This window comes from Ischnura elegans, chromosome 2 (assembly GCF_921293095.1).
Source record: "Ischnura elegans chromosome 2, ioIscEleg1.1, whole genome shotgun sequence".
NCBI classification, from domain to species: domain Eukaryota; kingdom Metazoa; phylum Arthropoda; class Insecta; order Odonata; family Coenagrionidae; genus Ischnura; species Ischnura elegans.
The window spans coordinates 16,774,819-16,800,206 of record NC_060247.1 but is presented as its reverse complement, the minus strand read 5'-3'; the positions used below and the strand labels follow the sequence as shown (position 1 = coordinate 16,800,206).

Below are 25,388 nucleotides of genomic sequence, written 5' to 3'. Positions count from 1 at the left end.
ATAAAACATGTTACATTTTTTCTCACTTTATCCTGAATTACAGTGACCCGATATAATGAAAATTGATACTTACCTCATCATCATTTTCAGGCAGTGTAATTGTTTTCCCAATAACCACATCATCTCCGGACACTCTCACCCCCGGGGCAATGATTCCATCATCATCTAATTTATCATAGATAGCATTCCTCATTCCTTGGCAAGTTGCCCTGGTTGGCTTTTCAAACTGTTCCTCTTGGTCACCAACACGTTTGGACTCTTGATCTTTGTATGACCGGTAGAAAACAGACCTGTGCCAAAATATGAAAATATCTTTCATTAATGGTCAACCCTCTCACAAGGCACAATGCAAAACAAGATTAAAAGATTATAGTGCATTAAACACAATGACCATGAAGACAATACAATTATTAGAGAATTTAAAAAGGAAATTCACTAAAAAAATATGCTAGACAATTTTAATCAAGTAGTATAGGGAAAATACAGAAGATCCCTGCTGGGTCATTCCACGTCAAATCACCCAGAAATTTTCAAAATGACACCCACCAACTCGGATTTTAATGAAATTTTTGTCACTAGCTACTATCACCTATCTAATAACCCATGTAAAATATTTCCACTCTCACTCTCATAGTTTGCAAGATATGAGGAGTCAAAGTTTGAGATGTTTGCTCAGAAGTGGCGCTAGTGGGAGTCAAATTCCAGAGTGCAGGGCACAGGGTAAAAATTCATAACTCAGAAACCACATAATATATTTGAATGAAATTTTGACCCCTTGTCTATCCAAGTACATAGCTTCCATAGTAATGTCTTTTATTCCCATTGCATCGTTATGTTGGCCAAAATGATGTCAACAGTTGTTAATTAACCGATTTTTTTAGCTCAAAAACATTACTTCATATTTTCAGAATTATCACCAAAAGGCAGAGCAGTTAACTCATCCAATTTTTTTTTTAATTGAAGGTTAATATGTGCTCCAATATACTGTGAAATAAAAATGGTGGTGTTTTGACTGCCACTATGAGTATTTCAGGTTTTACTTTTTTTTCTGCCCCCGTGAGAGGGATTTTGGACACGTACTATAAGATAATAAGTATAAGTGTATCCATACCTTCATGAGGATATATTTGAAATATTGGTCAGTAAATCTAAGACCAAACATGTAGTCTAGTGAATGTGGCTCTTGTTCATACAATTTTTTAAAATAACAATACTTGGCTTGTGGCAGCTGAGGGGAAAAGAGTCCAAATGGCTCAGAAATGTGAAATGATGCTTTTTTTCCTGGAATTTACCCATTTTTCAAGTGTTTTGTTTATGGAAAAATTGGTATCAACATACATTAGACTCTTACTGTGCATTAAGAGGATAAATGGAAATACTAATTTAAATAAAATTATTTAAATAATACACTTCAATGTGTTTAAGGCATCTCCCAAACATCTCTGGAGGCTCTCTCGGGCAACTAAACGCTTAACAATACCACCAATTCCATCACATGGGGATTTTCCATATGGGTGCATAAATTTCACTTTCACATCATGTTCTTCCTCGTGTTTAGAAATCACTAATCCAAAAAAACCAGAGGTCATCATAAGCACATGCAATGTTCAAGTTTGTTAAGATCTGTGAAAAAGTGATTAAATGAGTCCCGCTGAACTGGAGTTGTACAAAGTTAGCCTCACTTTCACAGAAGAAGTGAGGTCTTCCAATCCCTTAGTGATGGAAGAGCTGGCAGAGCAAATGGTATTACTTATAGATATGCAGCAGGTTGTCACCAATATCCACATTCCTTGATGGCAACTGGAGTATTAAATTTCTATTTCACTGGGAGAGATAATGCTGACATTATGTGCCACATTGTTTTCTCCCCTGCCTCACATATGATTGTATTACATGACAAACTTGAGAAGGTAATACAATCCCACCTATTCAGCCTCACTTTTCAGTGTTATTCCATCTCCCCAAGGAATAAGAGAATTAAGTGCAACCTCCACATAAGGAAGAATAAAATGTTACAATGTATCACGGTGAGGGCATGATAAATCAAAATAGATTCTAGGGTACCACTTTTAGTCTTCTGCCAAATCTTCTTGTGTGAAGATGCTCCATGGGTGTCCAAGTTTATTCTGTGTGTACGATCAGTACATTTTAACCTGTACATTAATTGTGTGTGCTATGAGTTAGGCAAAGCTGCTCATTGTGAACTTCAACATTAAAAAAGGTTAGTGTCTCCACTATGCTTCAAAATGAGCAAATTTTTGAACTATGCAGCATTGGAAAAGTAACTGCATCTGATTGCCTCAAAAAAACCTACACACCAGTGGTGCAACTGAACAAAATTGAGATCATGAGTATACTTGAAAAACAGCTGTTATCTCTCAGAAGTGGTGTACCTGGGGAAGTCCTATCCAATGTCTGCGAACATCACAGAATATACTATTTGAAAAAGTATGAAACCTACCAAATATATTGTCTTGATCCTTTTAAGAGCCACAAGAAGAAAATATCAAAATCACTGAGAAATGTAAGTCTTGAATTTGCAGAAAAGGCCTGTTAAATCCCAACTCTTCGGAAATTAGTGCCAGGAATGAAAATATGCCAGCCATGTAGGGAGGAAGTACAGAAACACTCCAGGTTTGGAAATGAGCTTTCTGATGTTGAAGAAGTAGATAGCAATGATAGTATTTTGAATTTTGAAACAACATTATCCCCAGAAAAATCAACTGAGCTACTTAACAGAATGCTGCAAGATAGAGAGGAGTCACCTTTAAAATTTCATGGCATATCATCTCACAGAAGGTCAACCTACGCTAAAAGGAAAGTAGAGTCAGCATGCAGTAATTTTAAAAGGAAAGTTAAAATAGTTCTTGATGAAGAATTATCTCCAGAAAAGGATGACCCAAAACTGCCAAAAGAACTACTTCAGAAAGTTCATGATATGGATGTGCTCATAGACTTAATCAAACAAAAAGTTGACACATCAAGCACTCATCAAGGAAACGTACATCTGTTATCATTGGTACCAACTTCATGGAGCAGGAAGAAAGTAATGGAAGAGTTTCATGTGAGTGAGTACACTGCCCGCCAAGCAAGAGAACTTTTCAGAGACAATGGAAAATTGGCTGCACCTGAATTGAGAAAAGGGAAGGCAAATATACAACATTACAATTAGTTAGGACTTTCTATAAAAGTGATGAGTACTCCAGAATGATGCCTGGAAAGAAAGATTCCATTAGTATCTCCAAAAATGTACATGTTCAGAAGAGATTATTACTTGCTAACTTGAAGGAATTGTATTCCACTTTTAAATTTGACTTCACCAGAATTAAAATTGGCTTTTCTAAATTCTGCAACCTAGGTCCAAAATGGTTTGTGGTAGCAGGATCTCCTGGAACGCATTCAGTGTGTGTTTGCACAATTCATTAAAATGTCAACTTACTGCTTAATGCCTGTAATATAGAGGAAACAAGCCAGGACCTAATTGGTTATTTAGTGTGATCTAGAAAAAATAGGGACTGTATACTGCGACATTGCTCTCAGTGTCCTTCACGTGAAAAATTGAAAAGCTTACTGCTGAAAAAGTTTGAAGAATGTGACCCCGGAGATGAAGTTTCATGCAGTCAGTGGGTTTCCCGTGACAGATCTCAACTGGTGAACTTCACTGCGATATTTGATGAGTACCAATTAACTTTAATTGAGAGAGTGGAAAAACTGGTGCCCCATTCATTTATTACGAAGGTACAGGCAAACTACCTTAAGCAAATGAAAGAAAATCTTGGACCCCATGAAGCAGTTGTTCTCCTTGACTTCAATGAGAACTACTCATATGTTATCCAAGATGAGGCACAAGGGTATCACTGGACAAGTGATAGTTGTACGGTACACCCTGTTGTGATTTATACTCGAGATCACCTGACGAAACAGCTTATTATTTCCAGTTTATGCATCTTGTCAGATGATTTGGAGCATGATGTAGCTTTTGTTTATGAAACCCAAAGAACAATATTTTGCTTTGTGAAGGAAAATTTTGCTTTAGTCAAAAAATTGAGTTACTTTAGTGATGGTTGTGCAGGACGGTACAAGAACTGCAAAAAATATCTCAATCTTTGCAAGCATTACCAGGATTTCTCTTTAATGGCATCATGGACATTCTTTGCTGCAAGCCATGTAAAATCCCCATGTGATGGAATTGGTGGTATTGTTAAGCGTTTAGTTGCCCGAGAGAGCCTCCAGAGATGTTTGGGAGATGCCTTAAACACATTGAAGTGTATTATTTAAATAATTTTATTTAAATTAGTATTTCCATTTATCCTCTTAATGCACAGTAAGAGTCTAATGTATGTTGATACCAATTTTTCCATAAACAAAACACTTGAAAAATGGGTAAATTCCAGGAAAAAAAGCATCATTTCACATTTCTGAGCCATTTGGACTCTTTTCCCCTCAGCTGCCACAAGCCAAGTATTGTTATTTTAAAAAATTGTATGAACAAGAGCCACATTCACTAGACTACATGTTTGGTCTTAGATTTACTGACCAATATTTCAAATATATCCTCATGAAGGTATGGATACACTTATACTTATTATCTTATAGTACGTGTCCAAAATCCCTCTCACGGGGGCAGAAAAAAAAGTAAAACCTGAAATACTCATAGTGGCAGTCAAAACACCACCATTTTTATTTCACAGTATATTGGAGCACATATTAACCTTCAATTAAAAAAAAAATTGGATGAGTTAACTGCTCTGCCTTTTGGTGATAATTCTGAAAATATGAAGTAATGTTTTTGAGCTAAAAAAATCGGTTAATTAACAACTGTTGACATCATTTTGGCCAACATAACGATGCAATGGGAATAAAAGACATTACTATGGAAGCTATGTACTTGGATAGACAAGGGGTCAAAATTTCATTCAAATATATTATGTGGTTTCTGAGTTATGAATTTTTACCCTGTGCCCTGCACTCTGGAATTTGACTCCCACTAGCGCCACTTCTGAGCAAACATCTCAAACTTTGACTCCTCATATCTTGCAAACTATGAGAGTGAGAGTGGAAATATTTTACATGGGTTATTAGATAGGTGATAGTAGCCAGTGACAAAAATTTCATTAAAATCCGAGTCGGTGGGTGCCATGCCTGGGTGAACTGACATGGAATGACCCTGCTTTAAAATGCTAATCATTTCCTGAGGACTGATCATAAAGTGACCACCATTGTACAATTTGGAATCTGCGCCATTTCTAGGCGAGGAATCCATTTCAAAAGCATTATCGCATACAATTGTTACTATGTTATATAATGTTTTGTAAACAAATGAAGTGTAAAATTACATGATTGATGACATGTGAAAGTAGAAACATAAATGATAAAAGTTGAAATTATAAATACCACACACAAAACTAGCTGAGATCTTATGCCAAATACATCTTAAGTTGAACCAATCATAAAGCAGGAGTCAATAGAAGCCCTACCATCAAGTTCTAAGCTAGGGCTTTCTTTACTATATACAGCAACATACTGCCAGCATCAAAATGATGCGCTGCTGTACTTCGTAAATTTATATCTGGACTTCAGTGCATGCCTTAATAATGAATAATACATCAGTTTAAAGGAAATTTTATTCTCAATTCTGATTTATTTTTTGTTTTAAGAAAAATTAAAAAATGCAGACACCCAAGTGCAATATGTGACTCCGTGCACCGTAAAATTAGCCATTTTATCAACTTAGTGAACTACAGTAACTCAACCTATGGAAAACTACTGTCTTTTGACAAAATGGCTAATTTTACGCTGCGCAGAGTCATTTATTGCACTGGCGTGTCTAAATTTTTGAATTTTTCATAAAACAAAAAATAATTCAAAACTGAGAATAAAATTTCCTTTAAAATGACGTAAAATGAAGTCCAGATACAAATTTGCAAAGTAAAGCGGTACATCATTTTGAAACCAACAGTAGTGTATGAACTTAGCCCATGAAACTATTAGGCTGAAGACCTCAGGAGAAAAGAACTATGGACCAGTGGCAGATCAATGGGGGATACAGCCTCCCCCCTTGGGTATGTGCTTTACACTAGATAGAATGATAATTTTGTTTGGACCCCCACTACTGCTGAGAGATTACCCCCCCTTAAATCCCCCCTTGTTATTATCCTGGATCCACCACTGCCATGGACTAATTAGTGCACAGCTTTTTAGTGACCTCTTTACGGCCACATTTCATCTAAGTAGGTAGATGAATCTAAGAACTTTAAAACTAATCACACCTGTTAGTTATGAAGAACCACTTTATAGCTAACAGGTGAGATTAAAACCCCCAACCTTCCACTTAGGTGGTGAGGACTTCACCTTGCTACCAGTGAGAACAGAAGAGTGTGTATGAGGGGAGAATTCTACTAAAATACCATAACACTGGGAGACTTGAGGAGTAGGGTATTCACCCAGTGAGTGTTATTGACCAATTGAACTTCACAAAATTCCATTATTTTTTGGTGATAAAGGAATTTCACAACATGAGCATTTAATTGACATACCTAAAAAACCCTCGCTCAACAGCAGATGCATTCATGATGACACTGTCTTCTTGGTTGTAACCTGTATAACAAGCAATAGCAACCACAGAGTTGATTCCAGCAGGCAATTCTCGGAAACGTAGATACTCCATGGATCTTGTAGTCACAAGAGGTTTGTGTGGATAATAAAGTACATGAGCAAGGGTGTCCATTCTCACATGGAAATTTGTAATGTAAACACCCATGGCTTGTTTACCCATAGCACTCTGGAAAACAAAATCAGAGGGTCATATTCACACATCATGCTTTAAAGATTTCCTTATTAACATTATTCCTGTATAGTAATGGCCTTTATAAAACCATGGCTATGGGTCTTGACTACCATTCATAGATTTCACCTTTAGAGGGCTCATTTAAATACCCAACAGTCCACCATCTTGGTGAGAGATGGTCAACCACTTTACACTTAATAGTCTGCTCTTTCACGTGTCATTTATGCAGATCATCGATTCACACTTACATTTAAAATTGGTCACTCAATACTTTGAAATGGATAATGAAAACAAACATTCACCATATGAGATCAACAATAAACTTAAAATGGCATAATATCTTCCTCAACAAAGGATTTTATTCCCATAAGTTAACAATTGTTTTCCAGTTCCAACAAAGTGGGCTCCCGAATTGCTTCAAAAAACTGCCAACAGCAAATTCCTGACAGGAATTGCATTTCTACACATTTCTTGAACAATTTTGCAAAGATGAAAAAAGATTACGATGCAAGGAAAGCCAAGAACTTTTCAGATTACCCACATATAGTGTATTACCAGAAAAAAGAAAATTTTAAAAAATACCTGATAAGTATTCCTAGGGCTTTGGTTGTGATCAGGAAATGGGATGATGGAAGCACACACCCCCAAAATCATTGCTGGATGGATTTCACAGTGAGTATAAGTTGTACAATACGCATACTCCTTATCTTGTCGTAAGTCTTCGGGAGACATGGCAATCATCACAGTCTCTTCTTCCAATGTATCAATGTATTCAACTACTCCACTAGCAACCAACACTTGCCACCTGAGGAGAGAAATAAATCATGAATGAGTCAAATATGATCAATGAAAAATTTTACACCACCACCATTGTTATTTATTGCTTCCCTGAATATCGATCTCCATTTAAACTGGAACTTTCAACATCATGAACAAAATACATCAATAACATCCATCTTTTAGGGGAAGGTACTCCCTCTCAGCCATTGAAGGGCAGAAAAGCAAATAGTGAAGAGGTAATATCAACTCCTAATATAAATGGCTATGTAGTCTGGGAGAATTTCTTTACACAATATATACCACATAAACGTGTGTAAGAGATGCACCTTTTTCCCAGAAATTGCGACCGAAAATGGGAGGGCATCTCTTAAACGAATTTCTTATATTTCCCCCATTCCCCGGTCTCAAGTCCAAGGGGAACTGAGTGGCCTTGGTTTTCAGTGTGAGTCAGTCATCTGAAACCCTAGGTCAAAAACAAGCAGCAGGCAGGGGAGTTTCTCCTTTAATGATGTATTTTTACAATTCTCTTGTTTGCGTTTCTTACTTGTAAGCATCACCCTGTCACATCGGTACCTCAGAGGTGAGTATGGAAAAGATCGCACAGAGTTTTTCGTTCTGAAGGGAGTGCTAAATTTACTGCTACGAATGGGCATCCTGCATCATTGAAACTGCAAATGGTAATCACATATCAAACTTACAATTGGAGAAACCTGTGGCTTTGACGGACAATACCTGGTTAATAGTAAACATCTGTCTTGCCGAGTAGTTTCCATTATACTAAGGACCTGATTTTCCAAAAATCATCTCCAGATGCTATGATGAGGATTATTGCAATTGAAAATTATGTTGGTGTTAAAGCCTACGGTTTAAAAAAATTTGGAAATACTTGTAAGAGAAGAGCACTGAAGGAGTGGTAGAGCTACCTCAGTCTTTCAAGCAACGAGGCTACAAACAAAGGAGCAAGGGATGAAAACATCAGGTCTTGCATGTGACGTCATTGCCTTCAAATCGAAGGGGCGAAGGCACAGCAATGTGATTACGCAGTTTGCGTTGCCTGAAGTGTGCAGTCCGTCTCGTCTTGTTTGAATGCATACATGCTATGCTTGTTTCTTCCGAAATTGTGCTCTTTGGACTAAGTTGAATATTAGTAGCCCTGTTCTACCTAAGCTATCGAGATATCTTTGGGCTCAATAGGTGGCTTACTTAGCATTTGACCTCCTGAAACTGGGAGAACTGAAGCCGGTATACCAAAAAAGGTCAGTCGGTGAGACGGGGTAAGGATGAAACAAGTTTCCATTGTTCCCATGCAACTAGATATTTTCCTTCGAAAATAATGATTTATGGTCTGTGTGGTCTTGGAAAGGAAAAAAAACCTCAGAGGCATGGGCTGATGGAAGGCCGAGGGTGGTTTTGTGAATTTTATGCCGTGGTACCTTTCGGCACTGAGATTCCCCTGATTGTTGCTCAATCTCTTGGGAAGATTCAGATTATGTGCCTGTCGTGTTTCGCCTTAAAGTCTTCCACAGCTGAAATTCTATAGCAATACTCCCACGAGAGCTTTTAACCAAAATTGTTTGTGAGTAGGACAAGCATTGCAGTGCAACGGCATATGCGAATAAAGGTTTGGAACTCTTTCTACTCCCTCTTGCGGAGTGTTCCATTCACGAAAGCAATGATTTAAAATTTCGGATCAAGATTCGATTTCTTCAACAAATTTAGATCCGAAGTATAAGGTGAAGGACTTTATCCGTGGATATTTGGATCCGAGGTATCCGATCCGACCATCCCTAGTCAGGGTTCCCACTCTACCTGAACAATGAAATTCACGGCTTTTTCCAGGTTTTCACTGTTATTTTTCACGTTTTCACGGTTTTTTTAAGGTTTTCACGGTCTCAATTTTGCTAAATTCACGGTCCGTTAATAAGCCAACAATAAGAAAATCACTGGCCGTATATCAACAGAAAATTAACGTACGCGAAAAACGCCGTGAATGTTAACGCCGCAATGAAAAGTGATATCTGTTATGACGTGATCTATCGTTTGCAAAATTCAGGGCCGACTAAAGGACCAGCCCAACCGCGCTCTTGCCCGGACGCCGAATACCCTTCGGACCTTCTTCCGTCCGGACACTCGAGGTCCTTTTTTAATTCCTCGCTGAGAGATTGTTTTTTGCGCACGTTGTTATTACTGCACAGTAACCTAATTTCCCCCACCCCAATATTTCTTATTTAACGGAAAATATTTTATTTAAATTGTTTATAGAATATAATAAATTGATTCTTTCTTATTCAGCGGAAAATATTTTATGAAAATTGTTAATAGAACATAATAAATCGAAAAACAATTTCATACACCGTATTAGCACGAATCTAAGACGAACACGATTCTAAGACTACCCTCCTTTTTTGGAACTCCACTAGGGGACAATTTTTCTTTATTAATAACGATACGATTATAAAATGAATGCGGAAAAACGATCAATGCTTAATTTTTTTTGCTAGATTGCCTATGTCCCAGGAAACGTAGGATTTTGGCGAGTAATTAAGAAATTCATTAAAGGTTTCAAAACAATATTTTAGATAATAACAGGAATAGTAGTACTTTATCAAGATACATACGTCATATTGTTGATTCGACCCATGTCTCTTTCAAAATTCTGAATGTTTGCTCTCCACTCGGCATTTACACTGCTATTATGGATTTCAGTCAGATGTAAAAATTCTTATCCATCAAACACCATTTCCAGTACACGTATTCACGAGAGCAATGTGCATGTTGTGCCTAAAACAACCGCATTCGCCGGTGCAGTGACTGGTTGTGAGATGGATCACGAAGGCCAAAAATAGTCAATTACTTGAATTGTTCCTGTCTAATGAATATATTTTTAATACAATTGAGGTAGTGTGTAAAGCGTGAACAATGTTGCGTTAATCGTCAGCGGCACGCCCACCTGGATCTTCGCCTTCATATCTCTACTTGTTTTCTCCAGGTAGCTCACTCTACCCCCACCCCTACCGTCATGTGCTAGCGGACAACCCAAGGCGCTCTGCAATATTCACGCGCATCTAGCCCGGATTCTTTTCTTCATGTTCAATTATTTTCAGTCCATCTCTTAAAGTTCTCAATAGTTTCTTCGGAGGGGCCACGGTCGGAAGACGACTAAAATTAAACTAGTGAAAATGACTTTATGAAACCTACATGGAAAACACTCGGTGGTTCGAAGTCCAGCCACCCCGGAAAGTAGGGAACCACTCGTACGAGGTGAAGTTCGGAACTGATGCTATCGCGTATGGGGGTACGCAGAGCACACTGCAGAGGGCGAAGCGTGACCATAGGACTGCGCCATGAAATTTTTTACCCTAAAGATGCCCATTCTTTTCTAATTAGCGTAGCGCAAGATGATCAGATGAATTCGGATTGTTAGTAGGGAGAAACAAAAATCCTGAGAAGATATCCCTTCGTCAGTAACTCTGACAAGTGAGACTACTAGTAGTAGTATAGCTCGTAAATTGATAACTGATAACAACCTGGTATCATGTTTTCGGAACAAAATGCCGAATTAACTGCCGTAAGCTCAGCTACGAGGATATCGCGTTTCGCCAAAAATCACCATCGTATTTTTCCATCTATTTCCTTGCTTAAAATACGTCATGTGTGGTCTCGTTTTTTTTAACGTGCAAATTACTAACATTTCAATCTAATAAAAGCATAATAGCAATTACTGAATATCATTGTTAGATACCTTTTGGGCTAATAGGTGATTCATGCAGCAGTTGACCTCCATAAACTGGGAACTTCGAAGCAGTTAGGCTGAAATAGGTCAGTTGGTGAGAAGAGGGGGGAGCGCGAAACACGTTTCTATTGTTCTCGTGTAACTCGATATTTTTTTCGAAGCTAAGGTCTTCGTAATAAGATCCCTGCGCGAGCTGGGATCTGTTTTTATTTTGAAGAAGAGGAAAGCGTCAGAAGGGGGGAGGCGAATGGTGAATGGAGGGGGATAAAGGTTCTTGGGAAATGCGCTAATGTTACTTTCCCACGGCACTGAGCTTCTCCCAATGGTAGTTCCATCTCTTGGAGAGGATTCCAACTACGTGCTTGTCGTTATTAGCCATAAATGACACATTGTATTTATTTCGTCTCATTTTCGTCAAACGATGGATGCGGGAAAATTCGGCGTCGGAACCGCGATCTTCAAACGATCAATGCGAGAAACGATACTTCGGGGAACGATAGATGCGGGAAGAAATTAAATTGTCTATAAGGAACTTTATTTGGGACCAGAAACGGCGAACGATCAATGCGGGAACGATAGATCGAGGTTCCACCGTATAACTTTCTTTTGAAAGCGGCAGTGTAATGACTTCTTTTCTCTGCTATTGTAATACTCTGAAACCAAAACTGAATCGATCTCTCTAATCAGAGACAAATCATGTTCCCTTCTTACCGTTGCTCTGGGAAAAATGGAACGACTATGTAGCATAATTAATCGTAGAGGGCGTAACTTGGTGGAAATCCATAATATCACGAATACAAGGATCAAGGAAATAGCAAAGTTCTTGATCCTTGTATTCGTGAGACTATGTAGCAGTTTAAATCGCGACGGCATTGAGGCTTTAACGACACAAACAAACAGCATTACCTTAGATAGCACAAAGCGGAGGAACTGGATCACCACCGACAGTAAATAACTCCACACAAACTTTCCGGTTGCGACGTAAAACTCCCAGTCCCAGTCGACGCATGCGACAATCGTGTAATGCTGTGTTGCCATAAGCGGAAATCTTCTCTCGTTTTCAGGGCCGCAATGCGCGAGAATTAGTAACGTCACGCCGAAAGCTCGCTATCACCCGGTTCAAACGCAGGGAGCGTAGTGTCCACAGCGCATGGCAGGTTGTCAAGGCTAGCGGTCTTCCAGTCATAGGATTGAGGGTGTTGAATAAACGTTCAAATTTTTCGACACAAAGGCCATCTAGATTTAGTTTCGAAAGTGGTCGCTGCAGCCAGTGGGAAGGCTAATTGGGTGGAAGGGGGACTAAGCAGTGACCGAGGGAGGGGAAACCAAGCCATTTGAGGAAAGTAAACAAGCTGATGAGAAGTGGTGTCATATTTCAGGAGGGGGAGAGAAAAGGCCTGCGCTGGGGAAAGATGTTTTTTTCTTCAGGCAACATTCGTTCCCACGCTTTTCTGACCCATACGACCGCATGCGACGATGCTCGCCACAATGAATAGAAGTGCGCTAGCTACGAACGAAGATGAAAATTTCTGGGAAGGTATTATTATCAAGATTGAGATATTTTTAAGGTTTTAAGACGAAATTCACGGCTATTTCCCGGTTTTTTCACGGTAGAGGAAATTCACGGCTAATTCACGGTTTTAAGGTTTTCACGGTTGAGTATAGTCTTAAACTTATGATGCTAGTAAGCATCATAAGTTTAAGACTATAAGTGAATACAGTGGAACCTCGTTAAAGCGAGTACGGGCTATAGCGACACCCCCGTTATTACGAAAGATAGCCGATGCACCGTCAATTGACCCTATAATAAGAGTGTTAAAAAAATTCGTTTTTACGAGACCCTTTCGGTGTTGGCTATCGCTATAGCGAGGGTTTCACCGCCGGAAGACTTTCATCAAGACTCCTTAACCTCTGTAATTGCTAGCGATCTGTTAGAAATGAAGTTAATGGAGTGCTCAGTCTCAAATTTATGTGGTAAACTGTCGTTCGATAAATATAATGATTGACGAAACAATGCTTTGCATGATTTTTATTCAGTGCGGCGCTTATAAATTGTTTGAATAGTTAGTCGTTATTTGAGTAAGGAAATTTAGTGATGCAGAAAAACATCGCCTTTCGTCTGGATTTATGCTTACGTTTATCAGATAATGTTTATCTGTCGCCGCACCACTCCTGTTCCTATGTATCTGTTCGCAACAGGTATATTGGCTATTATTTGCTCCACCTCCGGTAAAGCGACAATTCGCTATAGCGAGTGTTTATTAGTGCACCGTGGGGTGTCGTTATATCGAGGTTGCACTGTACCTACTTATCTCCGAGCGCCATACATATGGTGTTAATTTAGCTGAAAAATGCCACGCCAATTTTTAGTTTTGAAAGAAGAAATTTTGATACTAGTCAAAAGTCCAGGCAAACATCTGCAACACCGTGTTATACGGTCAAAAAAAATGCCACAAAAATTTTTTTTCTTTAGCTTCGATGCTCAACATAGGGGTGCGTCTCTTGCACTTGTTTACATGGTAGAAAGGATTAAACATGCATAATGGGTCGACTTGATTCCTCGACTCTTCCTTTCCTCCATTCTTCGATTCTATGCCAAGAATCCGAATCAAAAGTGAGTATTCCACAAGGAGAAAAATCTATTCCTATTCCAGTAGTACTTCAAACCACAAATTTACATAAGACCATGCTTATAACAGTCCTTTGATATTTTGCACCACGTAATCGTAAAAACATTTGAATCAGCCCAATGACTTCCATGCCATAGTCCTGTGGTGACATTAAAGATATACATGTTCCATTCTGAAATTTAGCAATTACCGTATTTACCTGAATATAGTCCCCCCTTTTTTCCAAAAATATATAAGTAAAAGTGAAGGGGGGACTAATTTCCAATGCACATTTTAAATTTTTTCCCAAAACTGAAGCCTCAAAATTGAATCTGCTTTTAAGAGGGAAAATTCATAATTTCAACATGAATCTAAGTATTAAACATAAAATTTTGACAGCACGAATGCATAATTAGAGGACATTCATGAAAATAATAATTAGCATAAAGTACAAAATTGTCCATGCAATGTCGCTGAATAACATATGTACGTCATAATAATCACAAGACATGCACCTTAGCCACCTCACATGGTTGAACCACTGCTACTTACCCATAATTGTTGTATTCTCTTTCCTTTAACATCTCAATGTGCCTTTTCTTCAGCAAAAGAGTTCCATTCTCAACAATCAGCAGAGGCCGACAAATACGGCCGGCATCAGTATAGATACGAATCTCTCGATCTCGAATGTCTCTTATCATTGACACTTCTGACACAATGATGTCCATCTGACGACGCAATTTCCTTAGTGTTGCCATGAGCTGTTCTGGGTCCCGATGAATACCCACCCAGCACCCATTCACAAATATTTTAGTAGCATCGTCAATTGCAGAGGGGGCAATTTCTTCGAGGTTTTCCATACTCCACTCCTCCAAGAACTCAAGAATGGGTGATGGCTGAGATCCAACAGAAATGTATGCCATGAGAGCAAGGTTCTTCACAAGACCTACAGCAGCACCTTCGGGTGTCTCAGCAGGACATATCATGCCCCACAAAGTGTTGTGCAGCTGACGAGGCTTTGCCAGTTTACCATCTCGTCCAATTGGAGAGTTGACACGCCTCAAGTGGGATAAAGTGGATGCAAAAGTAAGCCTATTTAACACCTAAATAAATGAAAAAACACCAACATTAATGAATACGATGGTGGTTGGCGTAACATGGTGAAACTCCTTCATGATGCACAAAGGTTAAGAAAAGACTTCGCTGTTTCACAAAATAAAATATATTTGCGACCGGTTTCGATACAGCGTATCATCATCTGGCAATTACAAGTATCAGTACATAGAATTTATACCCTTGAAGGCATTAGAGGGGCGGTAGAGTGGAGGTGGAGAAAGGGGGGAACTTCGGAGTATAATCATCCAATAATGGGTACTCCGAAGTTCCCCCCTTTCTCCACTTCCACTCTACCGCCCCTCTAATGCCTTCAAGGGTATAAATTCTATGTACTGATACTTGTAATTGCCAGATGATGATACGCTGTATCGAAACCGGTCGCAAATATATTTTATTTTGTGAAACAGCGAAGTCTTTTCTTAACCTTTGTGCACCAACATTAATCACAAGGTAAAAAATATTGAACAGCGTGCATTTCTGTCCAAGGTGAATGAGGACTATTGCATACATTACATTATGGCACCAGTCAATTAAAAGAGTGAACTTAACATTTTTCCAAGTTCTTTATTAACAATGACAATTGTTCAATTTGTTTTTTTAATACTAAAAGCATAAAATTCAGTCCACTTCATGAGGTAATTTTCAGAGAAAGAGCAAAATGCTATAAATTTTCTACTTCCAAGAAACAAATGAAACTGTCACACTCACACTAATAGTTCAGAAATTAAAAACAATGAATAAATAATAATATAAATTATAATTTATTCATTAATATTACACACATAGTATGCATGTAACTATTCATTAGTTTATAAAATGTGGGTGCATGAAAGATGTTCTAGATAACAGGTGAAACAACCTATATTCAATCTAAAAGGTAAAAATGCAATAGGCCCAATTACCAATACTGTTATATACCATTAGAACTAGAGAATATAAAGACTTCAATAGATACTCATTTCTCATGTATCAAGTAAAGGACTAAATCCATTCCAAGAAAGGGGCATGCACATCACTTGCTTCTAATGCCCAATAACCAAGGAGATATACACCCCTCTTTTGCTACTAAGTCTAATTTTCAGATCTATCATGACATCAGGAATTTCCCTCTTGGAGGTGACTTCCACAAATTTACACATGCAGCTAACAATGAGCTGCTCACTTTGAAAGTATATTTAGTCAAAAACTAATTTTCCAATCCATCTATCACATTTAGGCATTGCAACACCAATTAGGTCACAGGAAATGACCCTTCTGAGCAACTACAGACGAAAGGGACTTCCAGGCATATATATAATCTGTTATCATTTTTTAAAGCTACAAAAATGAATACAGAACTAAACATCAGTGAACTCTGCAACACACACATCCAAATATACTACAAAGGCCACCGAATTATTACAGATACACCATTGACTGAGCTATACCTGAGATACACCAGCTCTTGCTTGATGAGCCTTCTTTTGATCTCCCCAGTTTCCAGTAGCAAGAGAATACCTTAGTCCATCAGTAATTATTTTTGTTTTAATGGCCAATTCCAAATTAAAATCTTTTCCTCGATCAATGAATTTTTGAGCATACATTCTCACTTCTTTCATAAGGTTTTTGAAGAGACTGTAAAAAATAAGCATAGAAATTAACAATTGGTAAAAGAAGTCTAACAATGAGACTGTCCAAAATATGGGTCCCAGAATTCAATCAAACTTGATAGTCCATCTGGAGCTGTCCTTGAATTACCCCTCCATAAGGGGTTAAGTAACCAATAGTAAAAACAAAAAATGCAATTAAACATTTACAGGTCTAATGTACATTAGACTCATTATTACAAAGTTCACAGGACAGAAAAACTGGATGTTTGTAATAACAAAGTTTCGTTTTGTTTCAAAGAACGTTTCTTTTAGGAATCATTGCAAAAAAAAATTCTTTGCCAAAATTTCTTGTCTCTTCAATTCTGTATTTATAGTCATACTGTGGAAAAGCTTCAGTTATGTGTATAATATACATGATTAAATTACGGGCAAATATATAAACACAAGAACATTCATTTGTTTTTATCAATAAAAGAATGTGGCATGACGTAATTGTGGGGTTGATATCCTCCCGTATACATTAAGTCCTCAGTATACGAACTGGTGGTTTAGGCTATATTTTACCATATTTTTATTTATTTAAAAATATGGTAAAATATAGCAACATAAATTAGGGATGAGTCGATTCCACTTTTTTTCGATTCCGATTCCAATTTCGATTCCTTCAAATCGATTCCCGATTCTCGATTCCATCGATTCTTACTCCTTATAGCAGGTGGGATTTTGATTTATCTGTGGTATTGCTGTCATTAAAATTTAAGAATTGAATGGAATAAAATAACTAGGGATGGTCAGATCCAGGATTTTTGGAGCCAGATCTTTTGAATAGGATATTTTCGATTCCAAATGCATTTTCGAATTCCTGCCATTAAACAAAGTCATTATTCAAGTTTATTGTGGGTACATACAATCAATGGAATGCTTTTTAGATTTTCATGCACATTTTTATATTTTTATAAATTAAAAATTATTTTATGGGCTTTCAAGTTGTTTTTTAAAAACATCTTTACATACTCAGGGCCTAAACTGTTACGCTTGGGTTTGGAAATGAAAATAGGAAAAATCTTAGGATGAACCACTGACCAGTAGCGTAGCGAGAGGACCCCCCAAAATATAAAAACACAATTACTTTCCTTCATAAAAGGAAACAAAATATAAAAAATCATGAATTTACAAAAATGAAAAAAAAAAATGAATCTCTGAAAAATGAAGTTTTTTCTATTATGAAGGGCGTTAAAATTAGTTAGAAAACCTCTCCTTTGTACCCTGTTGTTTAAAAATTTCCCCCCCTGGTTTTGGACCCCCCCTTAACAAAATTACTACCTGGCTACCCCCCTGCTATCGACTGAATTCAAATTTTCCTCACACGCGTTTCCCCCGAATTTTACTTTCTCATCGCATACGGACTTGTGTTTCATCCGAAAATGCTTCAGTATGGTGAGGTGGATTTAGCACATCCTCGCAATAATTTACGCCATAGTGCACGCACACTGCATTCATTGGTTCTCCTGTTAATGGAAATGTTTATACACAATGAAAGACATTTTTATTGGTGCATCGTTAAATTAAATTGCAACTGCGCAATCAGCAACACAATTAAAAGTATTTAAAACGGTAATAACGTCACGTGCGACGAGGTGCTCAACCGCTCAGCATGAGGAAGGAGTGGGCAGCAAAAGCGTGTAAAGGAGAGGTGGAGGGGAAGGAGCAGTGGCGTAGCCAGGAATTTCAATTGGGGGGGGGGGGGGGATCCAAAACCAGGGGGGAAAATTGCTGAAAAAACCGGGCACTAAATATGTAATGGGTTTTAAACTAATTTTAACACTTTCCCAGAAAGTCACTCTCCCAGCATTTGTAGTCTAGAAACGGAGAATTGAAGCAGGTAGGCCAAAAAAGGTCAGTTGGTGAGACGAGGTAGGGATGAAACACGCTTCAATTGTTTTCGTGTGATTTGATATTTTCCTTAGAAGACAATGATTTTTGGTCCGTGTGTTTTCGGATGCGAAAAAAAAACAACAGAGGCACGGGCTGATGGACGGCCGAGGGTGGTTTTCTGAAATCTGCGACATAGTTACTTTTGAAATGCTGAAAATCCTGGCCACGGCTGAAATTCTACTTGCAACCTCTGCGAGAGCTTTCAAACAAAACAGTTCATGAGAAGAACAAGAATCGCATGCGACGGCGCATTCGAAGAGAGAATCGGAAATCTTTCCACTCTTATGGGGCGTTACATTCACTGAAGCTATTATTTAAAATTTCCGATCCAGATCCGATGTCTTCCGCGACTTTGGATCCGATGAAGGGCAATATCCGCGGGTATTTGGATCCGAGGTATCCGATCCGACCATCCCTAAAAATAACAATAGCAGCGGTGGCTACATTCTCGTTTGGCCGCGGTGGCTAAACAATAATGTAGCGTTCATGGCGTCGATACATACCAGAGCAGCCTGGCGGGTGCGCGGTGGCGGCCGAACGCAACCTGTCGAGTCCGCCCAGAGGCCGCGGCGGCTTATGCCAAGCAAGTATAAACTTCCTCAAGGGTTGCATTGATGAAACTGGGCTATACAAAGGCGAATGTGTCTAATTTTATTATTATTGACGCAGGCGCGTGTTAGTCTAAAAAAGTTACTTATATAAAAAAACCGCTCTCAGCGCGTATTTATAAGAAACTTTTTTCACAGAAAAACTCGCTCGTCGGTTTGTCGCTCTTGCCGACATTTTAATGTTTCCGAGGCCGCTTAGGTATGTTCGTCGCAGCACCCGCGTGCGGGGCGTATCCTCCGCGCGGGCAAGGCTGACACCGCGGCCGCTTAGGTGTGTGGCAGCATTTATGCCCCAAACTTATAGTCTATGCTCAAAACATTTATCTTCCTGGAATCGATGGAATCGGAATCGACTTTAGGCGATCGATTCTCAATTCCGATTCCGTGCCCGAGAATTGGTGGAATCGAGAATCGACATTTGGAATCGACTCATCCCTAACATAAATATAATAAGACCAAAGTAAACCAGGACAAGTTATATTTCAACAACATTCAAATTGATTTTGTAATGTCCTTTAACAAATTACTCATTCTCCCTCATTTACAAAGACTGAGCAGTCCTAATAGAAAACTTAGGGAACTTACCCTCTAAAGAGAAAAGCAAGCAATGGACCAGCTAAGTCAAGACGTTTGTTGCCATAGTGATCTCTGTCATCCAATTCTCTTCGTCCAAGAGCAGCAAGGAGTAGACGATGCACCATATACCTGAAAACACAGTTGAGATTGACATTAATAAATTACTTCAGCTTACTGTTGACATTTTTCGATTAATCAAAGTTACTAAATAATTTGCTATAGTTAAATAAATCTCAGAAGAAAAAATTTCAACAACAAATAAAAATGTTTGCACTAACTGCCATTAATACTTCAATTAGATAGACAAAGTTTAAGATCAATCATTGAAAGTTAACTTTACCCCAAGAAGTATGCTTTTTTGGTTTCACAGAAGTCAGAAACTCCAACATGAGGCAGCATTTCTTTCTGCAAAATTTCTCGAGCATACTTGACTCTTTTCTCCTTAGTAACACCTGGTCGAGCACCTCTTGCACCAATAAAATTAAGAGCCACATTCTGTTCCTGAATGACAAAAGCTTCATCCAAAGATGGTTTCACCTGTAGAATATATCATTATAAGAAATAGGTGGGACAATATTTACGGGTGGAACAAAAAATTAAAATCAAGAGAAATAAACTTTTTTTGAGAAACACCACATACTGTTCAATGTATGCCTGACATTTCATGAACCTTGCTGGCAAATTTGTCTTGGGGATTACGGATACTATTGATGCTGATATTTAAACAAGCAACCACCGATAGTGGAGCATCTACTGGAAATTAAAAACGGACCGCCTAAGGAAGTGCAAATTCGAGGGAGTCATTGAGGAATATAAAGTAATATTTTTCACATGAGACATTAATTGGAATATAATTTCATTTGCCCAAATTGGGGAAAACACAAAAAAGCATCATTTCCACCAACACAAATACACTTACAGAAAAAAAATATTGCTATAGTGTTGCCTGAATTCAGGGAACTGATATATTCATGGTAAATATTGTAACTCTGGAATATGTGTAGCTCCATACTTTTAGGATTATTACTCTTCTAATGTATTAATTTTAGCTCTAAAAGAGGAAATACAAGAAGTAAATATTACCATCTCCATCATCTCTGGATCATCGAAATCATAAATGATGTGTTCCAAAATATCACGATCAGCTACAAAACCAAGGGCTCGAAAGACAATCATAATAGGGATTTCCTGTTTTATATAGGGCAAAATCGCAATGATTCTCTGCCCAATTGCAGACTTCTTGATGCTCTGCAAAATAAAATTGAAAGGATGAGAAAAGTTAACACAATGAGTACCTTAAAATGGACCACATTGTTTTAAGCATGCATTGTATTTAGGTATGCAGCCTGTTTTAACACATATTGAACTAGGTGATTACACCATTTTAAGTCTAAGGGCTTAAATTAATCTGGAGAGGCATTAACACACATTTTTTTGGCAAAAAATGGTAAAATTATCACAGAAGACTGACAAGTGTATGTCCTGAAAATGACACTGACACATCAAAACTAGTTTCATGCCAAATGATACAGAAGAAAAATAGAATTCAGTCTCCTATGGTTAATAAACCAGAATTCCTGCTTCCACATTTAAAGCTATACCTAAATATATACAGTGGAACCGCATTAAAGCGGGTACGGGCTATTGCAAGACACCCGCCATTACAAGAGATAGCCAGAGCACCGTCTATGATTAGCATGTAAAAAAAATCTGGTTTTACGAGGCCCTGTTGGTGTTGGCACTCGCCATTGAGAGAGTTTCCTTCGCCAGAAAACCTTCACCGAGAGTCCCTAATCCCTGTAATTGCCAGAGATCTGTTATAAATGAAGTTAACTTAGTCTCAAATTCATGACATAAACTGTCGTTTGCTAATTACGTAGTTAATTTCGGTGAAAATACTGTGGCATTAACATTCGCAAATTTTCGATCTTCTTTTGTTCCGCAGGTGGCAGAAAGCAGTTGACAGCATGCCCGCACATCCGTGAGTTGCGTGAATAGAGAGTATTTGAAGGTAGACACCATGGCCAAAAATGATAAACCATTCTTAACGAGAAAATGATAATGATGGAGCAATACGGTGGCGTAGTTAATTCATCTTCCTATTTTCTTTTCACAATTAAAAAAAAAACAAAAGCATCCGAGGAATGCAGAACATGACGGAGCTTTGTTTGGGTGGTTTTCCCCCTTTCAATCTGCGGGAACTACTGAGAAAGGGGCTATGCTTAAGGCTAAAGCGAGGTTTTTCATTGATAGATTGAGAACCGAGAACCGCAAGTGTTCGGAAGGTTGGTTATACTAATTTAAAGCACAAAAGTGTTATCTCCCTTCATAAAAGCTGGTGATGCCTGTGGTGTATACCCGAAGCCATGGAAGAAAGGAATCCGGTCCTTGCAGAATATCTTATGAAGTATTCCAGCGGGATATAACGCGGAAGAAACGGAACTCTTTTACAACCTACTCCCCGACAAAACCTTTGCAGTATGGGTGTTTCTTGCTATGATGGTTCTAGTTGCAGGTAAAGAACTTTTAGCAATGACATGTGTGAAAAGCTGATGCTTGCACTTTAAGTTCATTTACTTTAAAAAATTCTGCATTCTTTTTCAAGTTTTGCAGTCATTAGTGAGAATTTCAAATCAATAAATTCATGCTAGTAAGTTTTTTTGGCCTTGGGGTCCATCAGAAGTGTATGCTTTTTCATTTCTTTGTTGCATATCTTACCGATGCATGTTATATTAGTCGCAGTTTCTCGCAGCTTGCTTTTGTTTTACTTGAGTGACATCAGCATAATCTCTACGTTATATTTTTGTGAAATAATATCAAGTAAACATCTTTTCTTACATTATCAATTTTATTTCAAAACGTTTTTATTGCAGTGCAATGGATACACTCAATGTATTCTTTCAACGACGTTGCGGGTGAAACACTCATAATGGAACTTTTTTTAAATACAGGCAATTTTAATTACATCATTAAGAATGTTTAGTAGACTTTTAAGAGTAGATATAATGAAGATATTACATTGGATGATAGAAAAGGTCTACTGAAGCAGGATCATTCTACCATCTTCCATCATTTTTGTCTGCAGAAATAAATGCGATAAGTTATTTCACATAACTTCCGCGAAATGTACGGGAACAGTAAACGTACATCAATGACAGCATTTGAGGCATTAAATAACTGCCATACTGTTTTATCAGCCATAGTTTCAATTTCCAGTGGAAAATATCAAAATAATAGATTGATAACGTAAATGCACAACATATATAGAAAAATGGCTTCGTCGGCCGCTGTGCATTGAGATAATGTTGACAAAGCAATGCTTTGCATGAAAATTATTTAGTAGAGCACTAATAAATTGAACGGTTAGTTTGTTATTAAGGTATGGAAATTTAGTAATGCAGCAAAAATATTGCCTTTCATCTGGATTTATGCTTAAGTTTATCGGACAGTAATGCCTCCGTTGCCGCACCAATCCTGTTCTTATATAATTATTGACAATAAGTTTATTGGCTCTTATTTGCTCCACCTCCGGTAAAGCCACAACTCACTATAGGGAGAGGTTATTTGAGCACCGTGGTGTCTCGTTTTATCAAGGCTGCACTGAAATACAGCTTTCCTATAATAAAATTAACGGCCCTTACATATTCAGTGGAAAAAAATGTTTACTAAGAAATTGTAAAAAAATCTCATTGTGGCACTAGTACATATAAAAAAAAGCAAATACAAAAAACATTCAAGAAGAAATGAGCTGTGAGTACAATTTTCACTCTCAAAATTTTAAAACTTATCTCCTAAAAACTCATTATTTTTAACGGCACCAAAACTCAGCCATTTTGGTAAAGACCTGACAGTGACCGAGTCCCCCAAAAAGGTTGCACCATATGGCACTTGTGGTAGACAGAACTTAAGCCAGTAAACTGGAATTTTACTGAAGTTACAGCAGGGTGAAAGGAGTTTTGGAAATACTTAATTCATTCAATAGACCAATTAAACAAATATTCCTATTTTTCCTTGATACTTAAAAAAAAATGAACTGCTTGTGCCTCTTCATGAAGACCTCCATGGGGTGATATAAATAAAGATGTGGATCTTAGGCTACTTATGCATTTATGACTAATAATAAAGCTTTAACTGGGGCACAACTATCTCTGAGCATTATTATTTCATTTTTACAATTTTCAAGAAAGTACAATTATATTTATGTGGAATTCAGCTCACCTGACCTCCTCTTGCCATCATGTTTACCCATAGTGTTGAAGTTGGTCGAGAGGAGTGCTCCAAGCATGACCTAATTTCAGCTTTGAATGCAAATTTTCCATCTTTCATGCTGAAAACATATACTGTGTTAGTGGCCATTTTCTCCTGCGCAATCAGCACCTGAAAATAAAAATACAGAAATACATAGGAGTGAGAATGCCAAACAGTACTAAGTACTCGAGCTTTGGAGAGTTATATTATGAAATTATATCAAAACCTCTGAACAATGAACCCACATACAGCAAAATTTTAAGGAAACCTCCAAAATTTGAAGTCATTGGCCTGATCGTGTACCCTTCAAATGGACAATACAAGCAAAAAAAAAACCTCGTATAATGAACCTCTCTACTTACAAAAACTCCCAACAACGAAGTGTGCCCTTGGGTACAAAACATGTAAAGTGCTCCTCTAAAATGAATTAATAAGAAAATACTGAGTATTTTGCATTATCAGCTTTTTTCCATTAATATTTACAAAATAAGCAGGAAGTAGAACTGCAGCAGAGGCCTTAATCTTAATCTTTCCATACTGAGCTTTGAAGGGATCTACATCCAAGACCTAAAGAGTTGAAGGCATAAAGGAAACTTGATGTTTTGGCTCGGGGAAGGTCATAGTAAACTCTGATGTTTCCCATCATAAGAAACCTACAAGGTAAGTCAAAACTCCATTCCACACAGCTCCATCTTTTGCTCCTCTCCAATCTTTGTACTCTTTAGTATTAGGTTATATTCCTGGGATTCCGAAAAAGGATCTTCATGGAGCTCCATGTTTTCTTCTAAATTGGTTTCATATTACTTTTCTGCATTGGATTTTATTTTGAGAGACACATTTATCGCTAGAATTGGGGGTGGCAAGTATTTGAAACTTCATCCGCAGGCGATCAACCTATGAGAGCCAATTTTTCTCTAATCTGTCCCCATCCCAAAGGAAAATCTGGAGTAACCTCTCCACCTTATCCAAATATTTTTCCTACCATCTTATCCTTGATGGATGTTGTCTGTTAACCTGCAAGTGGTACATTTCCTCAAGATCATCCTAATATTGTCTGCATTTTTAGAAAATACCACAGCAACTGATGTTTACGGAGTGCCCTTAGCTTGATGATTCTCTGGGGATTGGATTAAAACAGAAGAATTTCTGAGCTTTACTAGATTCCACGTCAATCGCCAAGAAATTTAATAATTTCCACACCTGATTACGTGAAAACACTGTGGAAGACAGGTAAGACTGAAAAGCATTCTATTTGATGATTCTCCGCCAATTTTCCTACAGCATCATGTAATTATTTTACTATTTAAAATCACAAGACATTGGAGTTTTGAAGCATTGCATCTGGTTAACTACAGTACACTCCCGATTATCTGCGATAGTTATGGGGAGAGACGGCACGAATAATCG

At 38.0% G+C, this 25,388-nt stretch overlaps 1 protein-coding gene across 1 annotated transcript in view; it reads right to left on the bottom strand.

Moving 5' to 3' along the window:
* LOC124153443 (DNA-directed RNA polymerase II subunit RPB2) overlaps positions 1 to 25,388 on the bottom strand; it is a 51,970-nt gene that overhangs the window by 11,715 nt on the left and 14,867 nt on the right. The window contains exons 5-13 of the mRNA XM_046526597.1: positions 23,952 to 24,110; positions 20,817 to 20,981; positions 20,074 to 20,270; positions 19,743 to 19,862; positions 16,453 to 16,639; positions 14,462 to 15,012; positions 7,370 to 7,592; positions 6,537 to 6,781; positions 74 to 290 (exon numbers count right to left, since the gene is read on the bottom strand). Coding sequence (XP_046382553.1) covers positions 74 to 290; positions 6,537 to 6,781; positions 7,370 to 7,592; positions 14,462 to 15,012; positions 16,453 to 16,639; positions 19,743 to 19,862; positions 20,074 to 20,270; positions 20,817 to 20,981; positions 23,952 to 24,110 — 2,064 coding nt within the window. The remainder of the gene's footprint in view (positions 1 to 73; positions 291 to 6,536; positions 6,782 to 7,369; positions 7,593 to 14,461; positions 15,013 to 16,452; positions 16,640 to 19,742; positions 19,863 to 20,073; positions 20,271 to 20,816; positions 20,982 to 23,951; positions 24,111 to 25,388) is intronic.